Genomic DNA, 19796 nt, shown 5'->3' with positions numbered 1-19796 from the left:
TATCAGTATGCTATGTCATACTTACGCTGGGATCATTTCAATACTGTTTTCAATAATCATACTATATTAGTATAAACTGTTTTGATTTAAGAGTTTTAAACTTAATAAATGTAAATAGTATTGCGAACTCATCTCAGTATATCTGACCCCGTTGTTTTCCCAAATTTTCCAGGTTTATGATTTGAAAGCTGGTCCACTCCGATTCTTTTGATTCCTCGGAGGTTTTTATGTTATTTAAACTAGTTTCTGTTTTCGAACTCTTAGACCGCGGTAGAACTAGTTTATACATTACTTATTATTGCACTTTGGGATTGTCGATTTGATCGACTATTTATTATTGGCATGTTTACTCTAGAATACTTTATTATTATATTTAAGGCATGCTGTTGAGCATTTCAGATATTTAAGTTATTTATATTAGAATTGTAATATAAATTGCTAGACTTAGGTTGGAGTCTCGGTTGCCCCCGAGCAGTTTTCTGCAGGTTTAAATGTTTATTTAATTTCCGCGAGGCTTGCTACGGGTTTTGGAACAACCATACCCATACCCTAGCGCCGGTCACGATTCATGAAATTGGGTCGTGACAAAGTTGGTATCAGAGCTTTAGTTTCGAACTAAGGCCACATAACATGTTTATCGCTTTGAGGCATGTTAAGTGTTTTTGTCGTGTCATAGGATCTACTGCGGAATTAGGATTCAAGTCTTGTCTTTTGAAACGTCATCTTTTGTTTTCAAAATTTTCTACCTTCACCTATAGGAATGTTTAGTATCGGTCTTATGTGTTACTAATGCTTTACTTTAGAATGTTTATTGCTTATACATTGGGTGATCTGTTGGCTGTTGTGCCATATATGAGATATACTTTGGGTGATTTTTTATTTGCTGTTGTGCCTTATATGGTGTTTACTTTGGGTGATGCTTTGTTGGCTGTTGTGCCATATATGATGTTTACTTTGAGTGATTAGTTGTTGGCTTTTACGTCTTGGATGATTTTGATTATATTTGGGTTGCTTTCACCTTGTTGGTGAGTACATTTGTTCTGGATGTGTTTGTTGGGTGCTAAATAGGTTGGCACGTACTATGATACGTTAGGCGTTGGCCTTATGTGGTTTTTAAAGGATTTTGTGATAAATCTTTAAGCATGTGTTGTGGCTACACGTTGTTTGGTCACGCGTTGGTTTTATGGTTTTATTGAGAAAATTATTTTGATTTGATTTGTGTTTTGACACGAGAATCGGAAGAGAAGTCTGGTTTTAAAAACATATGTGTGTGATTTTTAATTACTTTTCAAGTAAAAAGAATTTTTCGTATGTCAGAATCTTACGTTTGACTTAGTGTTGACAAACGATTGTTTACAAAATAATATTATTTATGAGATTTTCCCACCGTATTGAAAATTTAATATTTTTGGCTGTTATTTTACAATGTTGTGGTATGTCTACGTTTGAAGCGTCGTTTGGTCATATGTTTGGTAATTATGTTTGGCTTGTTTAGGTGCTTACATAATGATTGTTTGAGATTAAAGATTTTTTCACTTAAATTTTTGAGATGATTTTTGATACTTAGGTTGCTTGATCTCTTATCTTTAAAAGATAATGTTTTTATTAAAATATTTTCCGGATCTACAATTGTTTTGGATACGTTTTATAAAAGGTTATTTCGGGTTTGACTTGGGTCACCCAAATTTGGAAGTTGAGCTTGGTAGTTGTAATGACTCGGCTAACTCGATGATTTTATGGATTAAGATACACTGGAAATTTTAATTGATTGGTTTATAGAAGGAAGTTTTCCGGAAATCAATTTGTTTTAAACTGTGAGGCTCAGTTAGACTTGAAACCTTTAGTGGGTGATTTTATATTTCAGAATGAATTTTAATACGTACTCTTGATCGATGACTTATTACATGTTGATATTTTTTTTAACGATTCCGAGTATGCTGTGGCATGTTTTATGTTAAGATTTGAGATCTCATTAGGTTATATGGGTTTTGTATACCATGTCGGTAGATATATAATGATCAATTGGATGTTGCATGCTCGTTTCTTTTGATAGCATGTTAGTTGCCTATACAATATTTATGATTTGTTAAATGGCAAGATGTTTGGGTTAAATACGGGTTAAGGCATGCTTGGGTGATTTATGGTTAGGTGGAAATCACATCTTTTTTGTGTTGTTTCGTGTTAGTATGCCTCGTATATTGGCTAAGTTTTCTATGTTAGTTGTTTTATCTTGTTTGTCTCATTGTGCGGATAGCACATGAGGTCATTGCTAGCAGGTGTTGGTTTGGCTTAACCTCGATGTTGGTTTTTAATTGTGAGTAGGACCTACGTTTAGACCCTGTATTGCTTTAGTTTCAGTTTCGGATTACGCTGGGTTTAGTGTGTTGTTTTGTGGATCGAGGTCTTAGGGTTTTGATATGAGCAAGAGTAAGAAAGTGTTTCCTTGGTGGTTTTTGATTATCCTGAACAAGGATGTTGGAAATTCTTATTCGAAGAGATAGATTGGTGTATTAATACACTGGTGTTGTCATCAATATTGGATGATGCGATGCGAGAACTGGTGGTTTGTTTTGTAGAAACGTATGTGATGTATTGTTTTTCCTTGAGTTAAGTTTAAGATTAGTTGGATTTTATTGTCGCATAAGAAATCTTATAGTAGTTATCGGTTTGAATTATTATGTTAGTATCATATGATTTAGTGGATTGCAAGTAAGGAGTTTGAGAAATGTTTTTGAGGTTATCGAGTGCACATCTCACAGAGTGTAACGTCTAGCAAATGTGTTATTGAGAAATTGATTTCAAATGAAAATTGTAAAAAAATTTGAAATGTTTTTATCACGTAATTGTGCCCAGACATATCATGAACATGCATTTTTGTATGTCACGAATAGGAAATTGCATTGAGCACTGAGTATGATCACTAAATAAAAAAAAGGAAATAAGTAATTGGTACATGCATAATAGTACATGCATCACGTGCATAGAAATGATTAGAGTTGGATGCAACTCTTTGGGGATGAGAGGTGTCATCACCCTGGCGCACAATTATGTAAAAGAGATTTTTATCAATAAATGATTTTGAAAAAGATGTTTTGAAACGAACTCGCGAGCCACATTATGATAAATGTATTTATAAGGTTGTTGGATTTCAAATGGTTTTGAAATTTTTACGAAAAGGTAGCTAGACAAAATACTCTGTGATGATAGTGGTGAATTGGGGACGATTACGTTGTAAAGGATCGGGTTGTATTGTTGGAATAACTTTATTTTGTAGGATTTAGTGTTAGTTATAAGGTTACACTCGAGGTATTGTTTAGATAAGCATGATAAGATGTTAGAGTCGGATTGGAAGGCTTATGTGTAAAATTATGATTTATGATTGAGTAGTATTGGATTAAGGAATTTGGTTATGCTCCACACGTGCATGTATGTAGTGTGATTTTAAAAGATGTATTGTTTGTTTTACAGATACGATTTTAGGGTGTTGTTATATTAAAAATAAATATTTTTGTAAACAGAGAAATTTTCACTACAAGATTTTTACCTTTAGAAAAAAAAATGAATTTTTTTTTTCAAGTTTGATATAAAGCGAATTATAAGTTTCATCGGTTGAATGATTTTATAAGCGAGATTTAAATGCGAATTCAGAAATTATAGGATTTTTAAAACATGATGTGTACAGGAAGCAGGAAGTTTTTAAAGGTTTATTATTTTAGTTTTTAAAAAATAAAACGAAGTTTATGATGTTGTGTTTTTTTAAAAAAGTGGATTTTTTTTTACTATATGATATTTGGTAAATGGAAATTGTTTTACTATAAGATTGGTTTTGAGCATAATCAATAATCCAACATTTCGTGATATGGATCTAAGATATTTTCCGTTATACATGAGGTTGTAGTTGAGTTGAGAGATAATTTTGAAGAATTAATTTTGATTTAGATATTTGGGTTTATTGATCGGATGATCATGATTAGTGGGTTCAGACAATAAGGTTGGTTGTTCGATACTTTTGATTGAGGTTTTTATAGGTTGAACGTTATTGATTGATTGGTTCTTAAACCGAGTGTTTAGAATTCAAATGATTCATTTATGGTTTTTGTATTGATATATCCTTTGGTATATAATTATAGCGAGTATTGTGATAAGAGTTACTTGGTATTGAGATCATTAGTGAATGAGTGGTAAGGATTGGTGAATTTACTCGGTTTATGAATTTCATTATTTTTAATTTGAGGCGATCGATTTGTGTATAGTAATAACTACAATTTGAGCCACGAGCTGTTCCTTGCAACTTTGTTAGTGTTGCTTTGGGAGTCGGTAAGACTCGAGTTGTTTTTGGTTTCACACTATTAGAATGTGTTTTATTGTCTTTGGTTATAGTATTTTTGAGTATTAAATTGTTGTTTTATCGAATGTATGCTTGCGCGTTTATGTGTTCGATCTTTCGGGGTATAGATTAAGTTTGAAATTTAAGTTCGATGTTGGAGGGAGTATCTTCGTTCTAATGGAGATAGAGAACCATTTTATTTGACATGAGAGGTTTCGGTATCTAGAATGTAAGATTTTTATTTTTAGTTAGAGGCTTATGTGTTCCTTCATGTCCACCTAGTCTTGGTGTTGATATTTTGTGTTATGCAGGAGTTTAGCTTTAAGGCTGGTTAAATCATATGAGATTGATAAGAGTAATCGAACTTTGATATTTGAGTTATCTTTTCAGGAGAAAAAAAACGATAGTGAGTGTGCGATAGTGCTTAAGTTGTTGAGTAAAAAAATAATTATGGTTAAACTTGTAGCTAAATAACTCGGTTGAGAAGTATACTTTGGAGACAGAGTCCATTTTGCACAATCGCTATTTTTTTTCTTTTCTCTCGATGTTCGTTGGGTTTGTTGCTTACGTGTTTTTATTATTTTTATGAGCACACTATCTTTGATGTTTTATTTGAGTTGTTTTAAGTTTAATTCGAGGACGAATTTTAATAAGGTGTGGAGAATGTAATACCCCGTATTTTCCGACTTCTTTTAAGTTAAATTCGAGGACAAATTTTAATAAGGTGTGGAGAATGTAATACCCCGTATTTTCCGACTTGTTTTGGTGGTTTGGTTGTCCGTTTAAAGCTTGGTTTGTGATGGACTTTGGTTGTGTTTTCGCTTCGTATTTTCTCGTTGCGATTCCGACTTGTTTTCGGATTGATATATGTTCGGATTAGCATATGTGGTACCTTGATTGTGTCATGTTAAGCGACCTATGTGTACCCCTTGAGCCTCTAAGTATTTGATGTTGAATTGAATTATTTCCGGGTTGTTATCGAAACAATGTTTACATGTTTTCCAAATCTGCCATGCTGTAGTAAAACGACCGTATCTCCCAATTGAACCGTCGGATCGGGCTGCATTTTGGATATGTTGTACCTAAGAGGATTATCTTTCATTCGACCGTTCGGATCGTCGGTTCGACCCTTTTTCGGGTCAACCGGACCTGTGAACCGGACCTGCTGGGTAGATCAAGCCGTAGGTCCGGTCCACTTTGTTATTTTGGATTTCAGTGAGTAAACCGGTTCTATAACCGGTTCTACTGGGCAGAACCGGCCATAGAACCGGTCAGGTTCGTTTTGGAGGCTTTAAATAGACTTTTACTCGATCTAAATAGCCCCTATTCAATTTTTAAAACCCTAAACTCATTCTAAACTATTCCTAGGCGATTTTCCTCTGATTATTAGTGTCCATAACATTTGGTAAGTGTTTCTAATCTAGTTTTCATTGATTAATTCATTGGTTCCTTGGTCTTTTCATTTTGGTTTCATAAGCGAAGGTGTTTGATTGATTGTAAGCTTGTTCTAATCAATAAATTTCTGGGTTTTCTTCTTTTGATCATTCAAGAGGTTAGTAACTCCTTTTACACTGGTTTTATGATAGGATCTATGTGTTGTATTGATTGAGTGTTGTGCTAAATCCTTACCTAGGGTGTTTGGCTTATGTTTTCTGTTTTGTTTGAATTATAAAATCTGGAAATAGTTGATTGATATTGTAATTGGATTATAGATGTTACATATACTTTGGATGGTTTGGTGTGAACGATGTAATTGATTGGTTAATCAACTTGTTGAAGTTCTTGGGTTTATAATTCTGTTTAGGCTTATTTCAAGAATCTGGAAATAAACATTATGATATTGGTTTTGGCTTTAAAAGCTTGTTTACACATTGGGTGGCTTGATATAATTGACTAAGTTAAGTATAATGATTATTTGAGGTTTTAATAAGATTAAGTCGCTGTTTTAAGAGCATATATATATGGCTGGAAATTTGTAAATTAAATGATGATTTTATAAAATAAAATTAAATACTTAGGGTGTCTTTTTGGTTATTGACTTAATTTGTTAAGAGTTGTTGTTTTGCCTTTAGCTATGTGGCATACTTAGGGTGGTTTTGATCATGTTATTAAGGGCTGGAAACTTAGTTTATAAAATGGTTTAAACATATAAAAAGGATGTTAGTCTTGTCTTAAGTTGTGGTTTAACTTTTGATTAAACAATATAAAGATATAAGGTGTTATATGATATGTAAAGTTTTGGTTGAACTATTGTTAACTTCAAGTTGATACTTGAAAGATGTTGAATCTTAATGATTCTATTTAAGGTGATATATTTAAGTGTACTTTGGGTGTTACTTGACAAGTGTTGGCAAGCCTATTTGGCTTCATTGCTTTCTATGTTTTGGCATTATTTAAGTGAAGGTATGAGTTCTTATTTCAAATGACTTTGATTTTATTTAAAGGATTGATTTAAGACTTTAGTCTTCACTTTGGATTATGGTTGGGTCGGGTTAGACGTGTGTCGCCTGACATGTGATGTTGAGCTATACTGCAGTTAAGGCTAACACACTACTTTGGGAAATCTTTTGATTTTAAATAAAGTATTTAAGTTATGAAAGGACTTTGGTTTTGTTTTAAAAATAAGAACTCACCTAAACTTAATTTGTCTAACTTTGTTATTTGGTTTGAATGGAATACTTTGGATATACATTGGCTGTACTTGGTCACCTTGGTTGATTGTTTGGTTGTGTTCGAGATGCTAGTCTTATATGGTGTCTAGTATTCTTAGAGTTAGGCTTGTTCGGATTTTAACTTATATAATGTTTTAGACCCGTCGACTGCTCGTGCTTCGGAGTCTACGCAGGGTTAGCTGTTTGCCAAGATTCACGTGGATAAGCAAGCAGTGAGTTTGTAGTGCTATTTACCGCTTTATTAAGTACCGCATCGTATTTTAATATTATAAATGCTTTTGAACTATTTTTACGGATTATGGATCTGGATTGAAACGAGCTACTCGATAGGCTTGTATCGAGACTGTGTGCACCGGTAAGTACTCTGGGAATCGGCAGACTAAAGTCTTGCTTACGCTGGTATATATATATATGACGAGGATTTGTTCTCGTCCACTCTGGGTTTATCAGTATGCTATGTCATACTTACGCTGGGATCATTTCAATACTGTTTTCCATAATCATACTATATTAGTGTAAACTGTTTTGATTTAAGAGTTTTAAACTTAATAAATGTAAATAGTATTGCGAACTCATCTCAGTATATCTGACCCCGTTGTTTTCCCAAATTTTCCAGGTTTATGATTTGAAAGCTGGTCCACTCCGATTCTTTTGATTCCTCGGAGGTTTTTATGTTATTTAAACTAGTTTCTGTTTTCGAACTCTTAGACCGCGGTAGAACTAGTTTATACATTACTTATTATTGCACTTTGGGATTGTCGATTTGATCGACTATTTATTATTGGCATGTTTACTCTGGAATACTTTATTATTATATTTAAAGCATGCTGTTGAGCATTTCAGATATTTAAGTTATTTATATTAGAATTGTAATATAAATTGCTAGACTTAGGTTGGAGTCTCGGTTGCCCCCGAGCAGTTTTCTGCAGGTTTAAATGTTTATTTAATTTCCGCGAGGCTTGCTACGGGTTTTGGTACAACCATACCCATACCCTAGCGTCGGTCACGATTCATGAAATTGGGTCGTGACAGATAATATCTATCTTAGGAAGACGAGACTATTTAGGAAGACGTTCCTAAATAGGACTCATGTCTGAATAAGGTAGATCACGCTAAATCAGGGTGAATCCCTACAAAATAGCCCGATCCCTACAAAGTAGGATTCACTTACCTACTATGAATCTACAAGGTATGCATTTATCTACTATAAAAGGAGCATGAGGTATGCCTAAAATCACAATTACATTCATATACTCAAAACGCTGCTCAAAACTCTAAACTGACTTTAGCATCGGAGAGTTAATCGGACCACCACCGTCCGGTTAGCTTCTATCCTGTTTTGCAGGTCTCATTCACCGGTTCAGAAGGCAGATTCAATCAATAATTGTAAATTGCAATTTGTAAAATCGAACCGCACTCCAGTAAAATGACCGTCTTTAATTAATTTGACTAATTAGATTTAGTGTTTAGGTTAAATAATTTTACAATTTATTAAAATTAGTTAATTTGGAAATATTAGGGCTAATTAAATGTAATTATAAATTGAATAGATCATTCAAGATGACAAATATTTAAAAACAATTTCATATAGACACTTAAATTTAAATTAACAAAATAACCTTAACATTTAATAAAATCAGTTTTAGACAATAAAGATAGATGTATGTTTAGAAATGCGATATTAGTACAAATTATATGTATATACATGATTTATCGAGTTCAAATTACATGCAATTATTTGAATAAGTAGGATATATTATGCAAACAATAAAATATTAAGGACAAATGACTTAAAAAATGGCAAATCTTTTCTAAAAGTTCCACAAAAGTTCAAATCTTTCAATTTCATCTAGTTTGTTCTGAAATGCATTTTCAATAATGTTCAACCCTCAATTGTCAATCAATTTGCATATGTGGCGCCTACGTGGCACTGACGAGGCATTGCCACACGTATGCCACTATGGCAATTAATAGGTGATAAGTGCAAATAAGTACTTAATATTTGAAAAACTTATCAATTTTATACTTATAATTTTTTTATCACATTTCACCCTCTTCTTCATTTAAATTTAATAATTAAATAATATTTAAAATTAAAAATATTTATTAAAACAAATCAAAACTTAATTAAATCAATTGAAATCTAATTAAACACTTCGAAACCCGATTAAATCTTCCAGGTGCGGATCAGATCTACTCCTCGGAAGAGGAGAAAAAGCTATTTTACGGGAAAAAAATGTCATAATTTTTTTTGGTCAGAGGGCGGGGACAAAATGATTTATGTTTGATTTGGTTGGGTGTTAGATTAGATTGATTTGATTATTTAATTCGTTTTAATTTATAAATTTATTTATTTATAGATATTTAAATATAGAAGAGGGTGACATTGTTTAAATATTCTAAAAGTTAAGTTGATACGATTTAAAGTTTGAGGGCGTAAATATTCTTTTAAAAAAAATTAAGAATTTATTTGCACTTTTCACCTACTAATTGCCATGGTGGCATATGTGTGGTATTGTCTCGTCCGTGCCATGTATTCGCCACATATGCAAAATTGATTGCCAATTAAGGGCTGTACATTATTGAAACGAAATCATGCGTTTCAGGATAAATTAGATGAAATTAAAGGGTTTGCACTTTTGTGAAACTTTCATGAAAGATTTGGTATTTTTTTAGTCATTTGGCCAAATATTAAAGTCTATGCACAAATTATAACATAATAGTATACGGACTTGAATTTTTGATTAGTGAGATTAATAGTGTTCGATGATGGAATTCGGTCGGCCAAATTTAAAAAGGATGTCATGGTTTTACCGAGTGGCGACTTTTAGCCTTCGCGCTAATTCTTATAAGTAGTAGAGTTGTCTCAAGTTTTAGAGTAATGTCGTGATCGCTAAAATTTTAAGTGCGCGCCTCAGTTTACCACTCACAGTATTCTGTTTATATAATGGATGGAAAATAATATAAAGATATTTATTTGATCAATATAATTCAATTTCTTAATCCGATAATCTTATTTTTATAATTACTTATCAAATAAATGTTTTAACTTTTACTAATGAGTTATAATTCAAATGCTATGAGCACTCGATATCAAACTATCTAGGTTGTGGATTCAATTCCTCCTACAAGCCCTCCCTAATTATAAAAAAAAATCTTAATTTTATAGTACTAGTTTCGCATTACGTGCTATGCACGTGGCTCGTAACGTAACTTGTCAATGTACATATTAGTAAATTTATTATAATTATATCAATTTTTTATTTATAATTAATATTAAATTAATTAAGAATTTTTGTAAAATTAGATATAATAAATTCGGTTATTAATTTTTTTTTATATTGAACTTATTCTTCTTTTAATTTTATAATAACCATAATTAAATAATTAATTTTATTTTATTAATAATATCTTTAAAAATAATAAGATTGAAATTTAAATAATAATATATTGACCAAATACATTGTTTTAATTTTGTAGTTCAATCAAACTAAAAGATAGTTATTCCTACTAATTTGAAGATAATTTAGTTATTTTTTACATACAAAAACTAAATTAGAGATAATTTAGCTAGCTATTCTAATTAGGACTTTAATTAAAAATTAAATTGGAGATAATTTAGCTACCTATTCTAATTAGAACTTTAATTATAATAGTGATTAATTAAATAACTAATTAGTTAATGACTATAAAACCTTTATTTAGTAATAAATTGAAAAGGATTATTCAGTAAATTTGCCTGTCCCCCCTCCCCATCCGTACTTTTATATATAGACTAGTTTCGTATTACGTGCTATGCACATGACTCGTAACGTAACTCATCAATGAACATATTAGTAAATTTATTATAATTATATCAATTTTTTATTTATAATTAATATTAAATTAGTTAAAAAATTTTGTAAAAGTAAATATAATATATTCGGTTTTTAAATTTTTTTCCATACTGAATTTATTCTTCTTTTTGTTTTATAATAACCATAATTAAATAATTAACTTAATTTTATTAATAATATCTTTAAAAATAATAAGATAGAAATTTAAATAATAATATATTGACTAAATACAGTATTTTAATTTTGTAATTGAATCAAACAAAAAGATAGGTATTCCTACTAATTTGGAGACAATTTAGTTATTTTTTACATATTAAAAACTAAATTAGAGATAATTTAGCTACCTATTCTAATTAGAACTTTAATTACAATAGTGATTAATTAAATAATTAATTAGTTAATGACTATAAAACCTTTACTTAGTAGTAAACTGAAGAACAAAGGGTCAACGCGCCCCCTAAACTTGTGTCACGGGGTTATCTAACCCAATTTATACTTTTTTGAGCAACTAACCCCAAAACTCTTCATTTTCGGGTCAAGTAACCCATAATTGTATTTTTAAAACGCGTAAAATACAAATCGGAGGTGAGGGATGCAAAAAAATAATTAGATACTTCCCTAATTGTTGCGATATAATTATCCTAAATCTGTTTTTTAAAATAAAAATATAAAATATGGGGTTATTTGACCCAAAAATGAAGAGTTTTGGGGTTAGTTGCTCAAAAAAGTATAAATTGGGTTAGATGACCCCGTGTCACAAGTTCAGGGGGTGCGTTGACCCTTTGTTCGTAAACTGAATATAGTATAGATATAATTAATAAATAGTTATAAAAAATAGAAAGGAATTTCTTGGATTCCTTCATATGTGAAGCAAGATACGTAAATTGGAAGTCAAAAACGACGGCGTAACCTCTACCCTCTTGCATTTGGTAAGATCAACAGTCACTGAAGAAATTATTACTCGATCGAATCAAATTCCAGCTTTCGATTGGATCACTGCGTTTTGTAAGTAAAAAAATAATCAAATTTTTTTTTTTAGTGTTTTCAGTTTATGTTTATCATCATCATATGTGATTTGTTCATTTACAGTTTGATTGTGTGATGTTTTTATTTTAAAGTCAAATATAGGGTAAATTATGTTCTTGAACATTCTTTTTTGGTGGGTATTTCATAATTTTAATGATGTTATTGGAGAGTGAAATTGGGCAGTGAATTAGCTATTGGTTTGATGGAATTTGAGTAGAATAAGCTAAAGCAAGATTACAGAGTTTCATTTAGCACGAACACTTCACTCAATCAACGTGTCCCGTGGACACTTAATATTTTGGACACAAAACTTAATTTTTTACACACGAAGACCTTAAAATAACACTGTTTCGCCGTGTATGTGTCCAAGTGTCCCGTTTCCTTGTATACGTGTTTTTTCTTGCTATCAAGATGATAATATCTCTAATGAATCGATAAGAGTGAGGTAGCTCTGTAGTTTGTTTTGAGAAAATACATTTAAATTGATGTAATTAGTTATAATAGGAGTAATGTAGCTGTAATAGTTTTCTTGCATCTTAGTTTATGTTCTACCTGAGTATTATGCTGTCCATGGTTTCTGAGTTCAAATGTATTTGTCTGCAGTTTGTGGGTGCGGAAGGAGCGGCTTTTTGCTGTGTTATTTGAGAGGATAGTTTAGTTGAGCTTATTCGTTTAAATTTAACGAGGCATGGATAATGATGATGATTTCACCTTTTGCCAGGTAAGTTGGATCTTACATCCTATTAACGAAGAGAGTTCACAATAGCTACATTCATTTATTTGATCAATTGCGAAAGTTTTGATACTTTTGATAAATTGTCATATGTGGATTTTTTTGCATATTGTCATGTGTTTTGAAATTTACGCTTTTCACACAATCAGGTGGCTGCGCCTAATGTCCAAAATGGCCGTGAGGAAAAGGATATTTCTTCAGATATTAATGATATGACTATTAAAGATAAGCATTTAAATGGCTCTAGTAATATTCAAAGTAGCAGTGTTATCTGGAAAGATAAATTGTCGGATAGTGCTACCTCCAAGGAGGAAACTGTCGGTTCTTTGTCTTTCACTGTTATTGACGCGGGATCTTTTAAAGAACCTCATGATTTATCAGGACAAGCGGCATCACCAGCTACTAAAACCAAAGTAACGAGTTCAAAAGAACAAAAGCCCCTTGCTAGGAAGCCTGCCCCCAGAGCCAAGGTTCCTTTTGAGAAGGGATTTAGCCCAATGGATTGGCTTAAGCTTACTCAAACTCATCCTGATCTTGCAGGTGCGTAATAATAGTATTCTTGATGGAATTTCTCACATTTTACAGTTTTCCTATGCTTGTTTGTAGACACCAATAAAGTTTCCGTATGTATTAAAATGGTCATCTTTTTGGATGTCATATCCGCGTTACACAACTCATCTTGGCTTAAGCTTACTGAAATTCTTGCTTTCAGTTCACCAATAATCTGCAACTTCTTTTACCAAGTAATTTGTCTTTTCTATCTTGAACTTTAATTTTTAGCTTGAACATGACATATTGAAATCTAGTAATTTTTTGTAAGTTCCCTGATGATAGATTTATTATGACAGTCGTATGTTTCAACGTTTAAATTCTTCAGTTTCCAGCTTAGTTTTGAGGCTAGTTTATGATAAACTTTTTTTCCCTCTTAGATATGAATTTACTGGAGTATTGAAAGAATTTCCATTAGTATTAAAAAAGCTATGTTGCGATCTGTTTAAGGATATTCAATCAATGTGCAGAATTTCTGCCTACTTATGCGTCTAATTTTCATCAGTTGGTCATGCTTTGAGTGTGATACAATCTCATTGCATCTCAACTTGTTTGAAGAATTTTAGGATTTCAATTCACAACTGATGTGTTTTATCTGTTGTGACCTAGCTATGAATACGCCAAATTCATAGTTGGTGGGCCGATTTTATATTTGCCGACCTCTTATAGTGTGTGGATACATAGATGTCTACAATATAATTTGATTTACATATATTATATGATCTACAACCATAGACATGTGGTTGTTTTTGTTATCAATAGTTTCATGTGCTTTGGTCTCTACGTGAGTACTGATCTGTTTCCATACATATGTTTGAATTATTTTCCTTGCAATAAATGATAGTTTGAAACTTGTTAGTAACACTCGATTTAATTTATGTTTTGGCAATTCTGGTACATATCAATTTCTGTTCCATGACTATAACACATGCTTTCCAGGATTAAATGGTCAATCAAATAGGAGGCGGATTTCTATGGATGAAGTTAAGCAACATAGATCAGAAGGTTCCATGTGGACTGTTCTAAAAGGTCGCGTGTACAATTTATCTCCATACATGAAGTTTCATCCGGGAGGTTTGTTGATTATTTTTTGCTTATACTTTTTCTGTATAAGAACAAAACAAAATTTGAATTCTGTTATACATTTAATGCCTATTTAAATTAATTGTCATTTCTGCCTAATTTTATCATGCATATGTAACATGCAACATGCAACTTGTGTATGCATGTGTATACTTTAACGAGTTTCTTAATTTTGGAGTATGGGGAAGTCAAGTAGACATTTCATTTTAAACGAGGAATACAGTTATCAGTAGGCTGGAATGTATATCCTAAGACCTGCTACCAATAGCTTTAGGTTCATATATATATATATATATATATATATTACTTTTGCTTTATGTGGGATGCACGAGACTAGGAATATGATTTGTTATATGTAATTTATTTATAATAATTAAAGTGGAAAGAAAAACATAAAATAATTTATATAATGTAATTTCTTTTATTAATAAATAAATGATCTGAAAACGTTAATCTAATTAAGTAGATAGTTGAAAATCAAAAAAGATAATTAAGTAAATAAATATATTCTTACTCCTCTCATATTAAGTAAATACATATCATGTTATAAACTGTGTTCCGATGCATATTGCATTATCTAAAGAAGTTCCTGGTGGCAGGTGTTGATATGCTGATGAAAGCTGTGGGAAAAGATTGTACATCTCTATTCAGTATCCTTTTTTTTTAAATCGGCTTTTAATACAATGATCATATTCAGACCTTTTCCTGAGAACTAATCTGAACTCATATGATGTTATAAACTGTGTTCCGATTCGACTTTTTTTCAGTAGTATCAAATTTTTAGCACTGGTCATAACCATCTCTGGGGGAGATCTAGCATCGAATGAATAACCACATTCTTGTTTGTGCATTTTGTCCGACTATCCATGCCTTGAGATTTGCTTCTAAATTTAAAATTTGTTCTTATTCCTTGACTTCGTATTAGACAAATATCACGCGTGGGTGAACGAGGAGTTCTTACTGGAGAAATGTCTATTGGGTGTTCTGGATGATGGTCATTGAAGATAGTTCTTTGGCTCCATTATTGCAGTGGTAATACCATTTATACAGTAAATCATGCTTATGTAATTTCTTCAGGTATTAAAATTATATGCTATTTAAAAACTAAAGAAATGGTATTTAGTTTGTACAATGTTGATAGAGTTTGATACTCCATAATAAATTGATATTCTACTGAATTTCTAATGCTACTGTTGTGGCATGGTGTGTGACAAAATAAATTGCTTATGTATTTTTTCTCCATTAATTGTGAAATGTAAGATGCTGTTGGATATTGTATGTAGAACAAATGTTTCTTTGATTTTATAATTTAACAAATACTTGATTTTATAAAGCTTTCACCTTTATATAAAGAAAAATTATAAAAAGGGTGTAATTTAGTCGAGTCAAAACACTGTAAGTTCGAGCTCTAAAGTTTGAAACTTGAACGAGTTTTATTTAGGAGCTTGAGCTTGAACTCGTTAGAATATTTGAGTCTCGAGCTAGATTATCTGTATATATATTTTAAAATTTAATTTTAATATAAAAATAAGGATATTATTGTAACTTTATGTAGTTATAAATGGCAAAAGAGCAATTAAATGAAATTCATTAGGCTCGCGAGTTACCCTATCCAAGTATTTTGAAGCTCGACTCGATATTAATCAAATTGATTTCGAGTACTTTTCGATTCAATTCTTAGTAGCTCACGGATTGAGTTGACTCGAGTACATTCCTAGTTCAAACTGGATCAAATTAAATTAAATATTTTGATTTTATAAAACCATTAAACTGAACTGATTTTATAAAAAAATAAATATTTCAAATTTAATCAACCAAATAACTTTATTTAACTGTTTTTTAGTTCAGTTTATGTTAAAAGTTAACTGAATTTTTTTACTTTTAAAATTGAATTAAACAGAGAGTCAATTTTACGTTATAATTTCAAGGCCTAATGTCTTAAAAAACCATGACCTTTCATCCCCTTTTCAATCCTACCCTGACGTTGCAAATCAGTCACTTTTACCCTATTTTGTATTTCAATTGAACCCTAAAGCATAAAATTGATCTTTTTTTTATTTGGCAAAAATTCTCTAAATTGATCCTTTTTGCATTAGATTAACTTTTTATATTAAATTGACCATTTTTGAAAAATTAGATTGAATTTTTGTCAAATAAATAAAGAGCAATTTTATGTTTTAGGATACAATTGAAATGAAAAAATGTAAAATGGGGGTAAAATTGACAAATTTTCAACGTCAGAATAGGATTGAAAAAGGAATGAAAGGTCGGGGTTTTTTAAAGCATTAAGCCTAATTTCAAACAAAACTGGAACAAAAGTAATATGACTTTCTTATCATTGAATGCATAATAGGGCTAAAATCTTACACCTCCAACATAAGGACATGGTGGCCATGGACGCAAAAAGCAAAGCAACATGCCTCAACAGTCTAATTTACAAAACAAAATGTGTAGCTCAAAATGAACATTACATTGCTTAATCTCTAACCAAAACATATAGTAGTTTAGCAATCGACTGAATCAATCATCTATGCGGCAGGAAACACTTTAACTTCATCGAGCACAGGGCCGCAAAGGGATCCAAAATCATCGACTCGAGTATGGTAGTATGAGCTGTAGAATGTGATTCGTGTCCTGGCCGAAACGGCTTTGAATTTGAAGCTCACCGTCTTGAACTTACCCATTCCTTGAGACTCAAATGGAACTTTAAAGGTATCCTTAGCAGCAAATGCCTCCACCATCATCGACCCATGGCAACCGTTTTTTGCATCTCCGACTGAGAATGTGAGAGTATAAACTTTGTTTGGAACTGTTCTAGTTATCTGCGCAATCGCACTTTCTCTACCAGCAACAAGTTCGACAGCTGCAAGTCCAAATGGAACATTGAAGTGCTTCGAGTCTATGAACTTTACCGCTTTTAGTGATTCAATGATCCAGCCAGGAAGTGGAGATGCGAGATCTTGTTGCCTTGGAGGGAGTAGAACACCGTTGGAAGAGTTTAGAAAGCGATGAGGACCCTCCTCAAACCCGGCGTTCTTTACCAAGTTATCTGTAAGAGATTGTTCCGACATTAAAATCACCATAACCTATGTACAAAATTATATCTTGCTCCGGAGTACCGGAATATCGACCAATGCAAACAGAACAATAGAAAGCCTACCCTTGATTCATGGAATTGTAAAATAAAACAAATTTCTAATTTCTAACAACTTCAAGTGAAATTGAAACAAATCATCCCTTTAATTTCTTATAATTGACACAAAACTGACATTAGGGAGCACGGTTAGATTTTTAGTACTACTATTCTAACCTAAACCAAATTAATTTTAAAACAAACCAACAAATGTGATTTGGTTTGAAATTTTTTTCTTCAAACTCAGATTGGATTGTCATTCAAACAATTATTTTGTTTATCATATAAATATAGTTTTTAAAAATATTTATTCTTTAACATATATAATAAATAACAATTATGACTAAAAAATTGAAAAATATATATAACAAAATTTTATACTATAAAATTTCAATGATTACTAAAACCATATCCTAAAATAATTAAAATCAAATTTAATAAATATAAAAGCAGTAAAAATTATGAAATAGTTTTAGTTTATAGTTTTTGAAACCGTAAACCAAACCAATAATGAAAGTTTCTTACTCTTTCAAACCAAAACCAAATCAAGTTTTAGTGTGATTTGGTTAAATTTGTTTGAGTTATTTATGTATAGCTCTACCTAACATTAATGAACCAAATCAATGTTTGAATGCACAAGCACATAAAAATGATAAAAAAACAAGCATAAGTTGGTGAAAGAAACACATTACATCTAGTAGGCCTCGGTGGAAAAAGCTCCTTAATAGCAACAGCATCAATGAGCGGTCCACAAGCAGGGTCTTCTTGAACACCAGGATTATGAAATGTAACCTTAACAACATTAGTTTTTGCAATAAATCCGAAAGCATAAGTATCACCGCCGTTGCTACTATACAATGTCTGCAACGGAAGGTCGCCCGAGAGAGGAGGCACCGACACTCTAAGCGTCTCATCTTGGGCGCAAGTTCTCGATGCACCAAATGTTAGGGCGTAAAGAGAGCCTGGTTTTACTGATATCGTTTGAGAAATTGAGGCCTCATTGCCTAATCTAACAGCATGAACACCATGAGCAACTGCAAAATACATTCCACCGGGTTGTGGCCCGGCAGAAATGTATTCCACTAATCCGTTTATTTCCCATCCAGGAAGCGGATTTTTTCCTTTTAGTACGGTCTTGCTTAGGTCACTTGGTTTTGGTTGTTCCTCAAAGTTGCCATTATTCAGGAATCCTGAATATGAATTATAAACAGAGCAAATTAAGATCAACAGTATGAGACTTTTCAAGTAAAAAAAATGTATTGTAATTAATTATGTTGTGCAAAAGCTTATCGAATCCTACATTTCCTAGACTTTTCAAGTAAAGAAAGTATATTGTAAATTATGTTGCACAAAAACTTATCGAATCCTATATTTCCGAGTTTCGTTAAAGTTTTTGAAACTCCGAAACTCTGTATATATAATCTACTCTTATAACCGTATAGCTATTTTCTATTTCCGCGTGTGGTCAACAACACAGGTAAAATTTGCAGTGTTCTAAGAACTGGACAGACCGTTTCAACCAGAAACCGAAGATCAGTTCGGTTCGGTTCTTCCCTACAACTTACTAACTTACAATTCCACATCTTTAAATTAAAAAGATGACAAAATCAGAAACCACTTAAACCATACAAGAAAAGTGATCTACTTACTTAGTTTTCCAATCTATTTGCTAATTAAAATTTTAAATAATTACTAAACTGATCGAGTTATGCAGTTGAACCTGAAGCGTTGGCCTTTTATCAGTACAGCAACCGGTTCGGTTTTAATCTACTAAAAATTTGCAAAAAAGACAAGATCTTTCCATGAAATCTCTACAGTAAAAGATGACAAACTAACAACCAGATCTTGAACTATAGTGCTACACTTGCACAGCCCAAGGTAGCACGGATACGGGCACGGAAAAACGGAACATTTTGATTGAATGAAGTGTCTGTACTACTTACACAACATAAAAACAGAAGTATAATGCAAAACAAACCAATACCCAGTTCAAAAAACATATGAAATGAAAAAATGTGAGCATTACCATCCAAATAAGGTGCAGCTGAAGCAGAGCCATTAAAGAGCAGCACCAAGGCAAGCAAAAGAGAAAAGCCAGGCCTCATTTTGTGAAGTATTTTTGCATAAAATGAAGAGAAATGGCTGGATATTTATAGTGAGGAAAAGGACAAGGAAGGTGAAGATGGGGTTTGTAGAAAACAGAAAAAGAAGATTAGCAGAAATCACGTTCACTGTATTTATTGATTACTTCATTTGTCTCTAACTAACACATGCCTTTCTCCAATCTCCATAATTTATGGCAGTTCCTACTGTTTTTAATTGACGTATTTCGGACCCTTGTCTGAACCGAACCATAAATTTATTTTTAAAATAATATTTAATTGTTTTAAATAGTTTTTTGAAATTTTGTTTCTATAAAATATCAATTTAATTGTCT

At 31.8% G+C, this 19796-nt stretch overlaps 2 protein-coding genes across 2 annotated transcripts; one reads left to right on the top strand and one right to left on the bottom strand.

Annotated features, from left to right (window-relative positions):
* The first annotated feature begins 11683 nt into the window (after positions 1-11683).
* LOC126661271 (cytochrome b5 domain-containing protein RLF) lies at positions 11684-15404 on the top strand. Its single transcript, XM_050355101.2, has 6 exons — positions 11684-11840; positions 12465-12582; positions 12744-13134; positions 14083-14217; positions 14826-14876; positions 15152-15404. Exons 2-6 carry the CDS (start codon positions 12550-12552, stop codon positions 15226-15228), a joined length of 687 nt encoding a protein of 228 aa, XP_050211058.1. The 5' UTR covers positions 11684-11840; positions 12465-12549; the 3' UTR covers positions 15229-15404.
* A 1130-nt stretch (positions 15405-16534) lies between these two features.
* LOC126660957 (protein DUF642 L-GALACTONO-1,4-LACTONE-RESPONSIVE GENE 2-like) lies at positions 16535-19634 on the bottom strand. The gene is made up of 3 exons (XM_050354685.2): positions 19386-19634; positions 18052-18549; positions 16535-17275 (listed from the first exon to the last, which is right to left on the bottom strand). The coding sequence occupies exons 1-3, from the start codon at positions 19462-19464 to the stop codon at positions 16755-16757; spliced, it is 1098 nt and encodes a 365-aa protein (XP_050210642.1). The 5' UTR covers positions 19465-19634; the 3' UTR covers positions 16535-16754.
* Between the last annotated feature and the right edge of the window lie 162 nt (positions 19635-19796).

Source organism: Mercurialis annua, linkage group LG8 (genome assembly GCF_937616625.2).
Source record: "Mercurialis annua linkage group LG8, ddMerAnnu1.2, whole genome shotgun sequence".
NCBI lineage: Eukaryota > Viridiplantae > Streptophyta > Magnoliopsida > Malpighiales > Euphorbiaceae > Mercurialis > Mercurialis annua.
The sequence above is the reverse complement of the archived record's forward strand: the minus strand, read 5'-3'. Positions and strand labels throughout refer to the sequence as shown.

Bases quoted from the DNA above. Each gene is read 5' to 3' on its own strand.
- LOC126661271 (XM_050355101.2), top strand. From the start codon at position 12,550: ATGGATAATGATGATGATTTCACCTTTTGCCAG. The intron at 12,583-12,743 runs GTAAGTTGGATC...TCACACAATCAG, and splicing joins ATGATTTCACCTTTTGCCAG to GTGGCTGCGCCTAATGTCCA. The intron at 13,135-14,082 runs GTGCGTAATAAT...CATGCTTTCCAG, and splicing joins AACTCATCCTGATCTTGCAG to GATTAAATGGTCAATCAAAT.
- LOC126660957 (XM_050354685.2), bottom strand. From the start codon at position 19,464: ATGAGGCCTGGCTTTTCTCTTTTGCTTGCCTTGGTGCTGCTCTTTAAT. The intron at 18,550-19,385 runs GTAATGCTCACA...ATTCATATTCAG, and splicing joins AGCTGCACCTTATTTGGATG to GATTCCTGAATAATGGCAAC. The intron at 17,276-18,051 runs GTAATGTGTTTC...AATCTCTTACAG, and splicing joins TCCACCGAGGCCTACTAGAT to ATAACTTGGTAAAGAACGCC.